At 39.8% G+C, this 4401-nt stretch overlaps 1 protein-coding gene across 1 annotated transcript; it reads left to right on the top strand.

Annotated features, from left to right (window-relative positions):
* Positions 1-429: 429 nt before the first annotated feature.
* LOC106936872 (plexin-C1-like) lies at positions 430-3386 on the top strand. The gene is made up of 6 exons (XM_015018109.1): positions 430-1654; positions 2131-2256; positions 2639-2773; positions 2852-2952; positions 3021-3126; positions 3205-3386. The coding sequence occupies exons 1-6, from the start codon at positions 659-661 to the stop codon at positions 3373-3375; spliced, it is 1635 nt and encodes a 544-aa protein (XP_014873595.1). The 5' UTR covers positions 430-658; the 3' UTR covers positions 3376-3386.
* Positions 3387-4401: the final 1015 nt, after the last annotated feature.

Below are 4401 nucleotides of genomic sequence, written 5' to 3'. Positions count from 1 at the left end.
GTGGGACATCAGGTAATCTGAAGCAGGGTAAGTAAAAAGGCATTTCACCAAGAAGATCATAAGGCTTCTCAGGACCAGCAAAAAGTAGGAATCGGTCGGGTGGCAGTAACGAGAAGTTCCCGACACTAGAGGGCGCTTTAGTTCTAATAAAAACTAGATCGAAACTCACCCTTTATCAGGAAAACGCTTTGCCTTGAATTCAGAGATACTCTTAGCTCTTCGGGACTCTTAGGATAATTTGATTTGAGCTATTTCACGATGGATCATGTTCTATTAGTTTTGGGACGCGCACAATGAAAAAGACAAATTGTGAAAAGCTTATTCATAAACGAGATTTTTTTTATTTATTTTTTTTAATCATTTTTAAGGAGGGAGCCAGCGATCACTCACAGGTGCGCATTTTGTTGCGGATCTTTACAAGCTTGCAAGAGCGTGGTGCAGGCAAATTAATTTGTGTAAACATGTGACAGGGTTGCAAAAATCTTTATAAAATATTAGTTTTTATTTCCGGTTTCGCTCATATCCTTGCAATTTAAGCACTTCTCCTTTCAGCACAGCCGCAGAGCATTACGCACATCTCTGTCGACACAGAGACCACAGTGTCTACAGTCCATCAGTGTCTCACTGTCTCAGTCAGAGCTGCCTCCTTTGGTACAAGATGATCTTTCTGCTCGGTCTGCTTTGCTCCATCTGGGGAGAACCTGTAAGAGGTTTCAACTTTACAGAGGATCTCCGTCAGCTCGCTGTGGGTAACAGCTCTGTTTACATCGCTACAGAGGAGAATCTTTACCAGCTGAGCCATGACCTGACTCTGATCTACAGCCTGACCCAGAGAGGGATCTTAAAGAGAGGGGACCAACCGGACAAAGAGGAGTTTTACAGAGACCCCATGAAGAAGGCCTGGAACACAACTTTCAGAGTTAATGTTTTATTACCATTTGTTAAGAATGACACATTGATCAGCTGTGGTGTGACGGACAAACTCTGTGGTTTCTGTGAAGTTCTGGACCTGAAGAACATCAATAAGCTGGTTTACAGTGAATCCATCGAGGTGGGACCTCAGAGGAGCAGCAGTGGGTCTGTCAGCTTTCTGGTGGATGTGAAGGAGAATTCAGGTCAGACTGAGACTTACATTCTGACAGCGATAAAGAACCATAGAGACAAGACAGAGGAGGACAGGTGTGGGACTGATTTAAAGACAATCAACCTTCAAAACACCAATCAAAAACAGCCTGGGGAAATATTTTCCTGGTCTGGTCAGTCAGGTGATAAACCTGGGATCCAAACTGCAGCTGATGTAGATTTTGTGGACGGATTCCAGATCAACTCAACAGTGTATCTGTTCTCCAACGTGGCATCAGGAGGTGAAACCAACAAAGTCCGTCTCATCTGGCTTCAGGCTGAAACCAGTAAAAGTGACACTCTGAAGTCTCTTCGTGGAGCGACTCTCAGTTCCTCTGGAGGTGAAGGCAGCAGACTGCTGGCCTCCTCGGTCGTCCCAGGTGGTCAGCAGGTCCTGTGGAGTGGAGTGTTCAGTGTGGATAAAGGAGGAGAAAACACTGAGCTGCTGCTGTTTGACATCAGTCCTGATCTCAGCAGGGAGATGAATAAAGATCCAGACTTTTATATATCAGTGAACAAGCCAAACAACCCAGTAAGTCGCTGTATTAAACATAAACTACTTTCAGTGTTGATGTTTCATGCCTTGTTTTACTGTGTCCTGGATGAGAATCTTCAGCAGAGTTTTGCATGATTCAAATAAGACAGAGAATGTTCAATAAGTGGAAAGGTTGGGTAATTTATATTTATAATGTAAAGGTTGGTATGGCTTCATGGATCAGTGCATTTCTTTTTCACTTTTGAATAATTTTAAATAAACTGTTATTGTGTTCAGTTTTTACCTTAATTTAAACCATTTTCAAAAATTTTTAACTTTACCATCTTTATGAACTTTGGCAGTGTCTACATGTTTGTGTTTGTTTAGTTTTCTGAGTGTCATTTTAGATATAAAATATAGTCATTCAAAGCCAGCTTATTAGAATCTGTCCCAAACCCTCTGTATAAATCTTCCCTAAGTTTACAATTCAAAGAACAAGACAAAATGTTGAAACGATTCTCTCTGTTCCTCAGTCAGTTCGGCTCCTGAAACCAAAGGTTGTGCTTTTGAAGCAGAACTTCATGAGTTCTGTTCTGGCCGTCAGGCTGAACAACTGGATGGTTTTCTTCATTGGAACAGCAGATGGACAGCTCATCAAGGTGGGTGGGAAACTAACAACTGGAGGAAAAAAACTGTTTTAGCAAAACAAGTAGCAAACAGAATTTTATGAATCATTTATGAACACCATAACTATGTCACTGTGAAGATGACAGGGTTTAACCTGGACAAACCCCACAGAGGACCAGGGATGTTATTTAAATAGAAACACAATCCAACAAGCTCTTTGTTCTTTAAGAGCGTCTTTCAAATTTGAAAATTATTATGCTAATTGTTATACAGCCTCAGAAAGAGATGATTCAAAATAAAAATAGAATATGCAAATGTCAGATTTCTTTTGGCTTTTTGCATAGGAATTCCATTCAACCCTGTTTCTTTAATACATCCTGTATCTCTAACCTACACTGTTGTTGTTGTCATCAGCTTTCTGTGGACAGGAAGTACCAGCCCTCCTGTCCACAGATCCTCCTCAGAACCAGTGGAGACAACAAAGTGTTTCCAAATCTCCAACTGGATCCAGTGGATCACAAACATCTCTATGTGCCGTTTAAAAACCAGGTAGATTGGAGCTTCTTCATGTGGCGTTCACTTACCCTGCCTGTTGATGTGTTTCTGAAACATGGTGTTCTGCTCCAGGTTCAACGTGTTCCAGTGTCAAACTGCAGAACTTACCAAAATGTGAAGGGTTGTCTTTCTGCCCAGGATCCATTCTGTGTCTGGTGTGTCTCTGAGAAAAGGTCAGAGAAACTTCATCTCAGCTCCATCCTTCATCTCAACTCTATGATGACACATTTACATTTTTCAGCTGCTCATTCAAAGACGACTGCAGAGGTTCAGAGAGGCTGTCCATCCCTGATGAATCCAAGCAGGAAATAGTTTCTCACAGATTTCTGAAGGACTCCACAGGAGAGGTGAGTTATTAATATATTTATGACAGTTTTTCATCTGGAACTATTATTATAATAATTTTATATTTGTTCTTTTCTCAGATGAAAATAATCATCCAATCACACCTGACTATAGAGAAGAAGGTTCAGTCTAACTTCACCTGTGATTTCTCTACAACCTCCACCCAGCTTTGTAAAAAACAAGGACCAAAACCACAGTACCCACAATGCACCTGCATTCTCAATGACCCCATACCTGCTGATGGTCAGTGATGGTCAGGAAGTCTTTAAACATTTTGTTCCAGCTGTTAAAGTTACATACTTTATCTTTGATTTTCAGGTCTTGACGTTACCATGACGATCAGACTTGGAGACACATCTCTGTCAGAAAAAATAAAGATGATCAACTGTTCCAGTATCCAGGGGCAACCAAGTTTTCACCTGTAAGTTCATTTATGTTTTAGAATACAGATTTAATAACAACTAATATCATCATAAAGTCTAACAGTATAAATTAACTCCAGTGTTTTCATAACAACATGGAGGTCTACTCTGCATAAAATCTGAATAATACAAATATTGTTGCTGATATTTAAATCTGACTGATTACATGCTGGTAAAATCATCTGTTTCCTTTTGTAGCTGAAAGGAAAAGATTAATGTTGAATCCTGAGAAGCTTCATTCTGCTCAATGTTTCATTAACATGAATGATGCATTATTAGTGCAGCTTGTTGTTTCTAAATGAATCTGTATCAAGTGTTGTAATGTTTGAGTAAAGCTGAGATCAAACTGGCCTGCTTTCTGTCCAGGTGTCAGCAGTGCATCAGAGCAGGATGTGGATGGAGACAGAACAGCTGCTCCTGGACCTCTGATGCAGTCAGCAACGTAATCATGAAATATTTCATGATTTTATGAAATTTAGAGAAGTTTCTTCTCAGGGAGTGCTTGTTAGACATAATTACTCTTCTTTAACATGAATATCTATTGTATTTTTTAACAGTCTGTGTTAAACTGGACTAATGTTGTCTGGAACAACATCATGAAATAAAGTGATAAATTTCACTTCTTTCCTTCTGCAGGACATTTGTACAAACATTGAGCAGTTTGGGAGGAACTTTTCTGTGAGTCAGATTTTTAGTTGATCTGAATTCAGTTGGTTATATTGAAAATAAAACCAACAAGTTATATTTTCAGTATAACTCTTTGGTAATGTGAAACATTTGAATTTTCTGCTCCTTCAGGAACCAGAGATCTTCTCCGTCTCTCCCAGTGTTGTGTCTTTCTATGGCAGAAATCAG

This window comes from Poecilia latipinna, unplaced genomic scaffold (genome assembly GCF_001443285.1).
Source record: "Poecilia latipinna isolate Pla-1442-1.1 unplaced genomic scaffold, P_latipinna-1.0 Scaffold2233, whole genome shotgun sequence".
Taxonomy (NCBI): domain Eukaryota; kingdom Metazoa; phylum Chordata; class Actinopteri; order Cyprinodontiformes; family Poeciliidae; genus Poecilia; species Poecilia latipinna.
Note: the sequence above shows the minus strand (reverse complement) of the source record. Positions and strands in the feature narration are given on the sequence as shown.

What these genes read in the sequence shown, in the direction of transcription:
- LOC106936872 (XM_015018109.1), top strand. Translation starts at nt 659, where the DNA reads ATGATCTTTCTGCTCGGTCTGCTTTGCTCCATCTGGGGAGAACCTGTA. An exon ending in TGAACAAGCCAAACAACCCA is followed by an intron (nt 1,655 to 2,130) that starts GTAAGTCGCTGT and finishes TCTGTTCCTCAG; the next exon opens with TCAGTTCGGCTCCTGAAACC. An exon ending in CAGATGGACAGCTCATCAAG is followed by an intron (nt 2,257 to 2,638) that starts GTGGGTGGGAAA and finishes TGTTGTCATCAG; the next exon opens with CTTTCTGTGGACAGGAAGTA.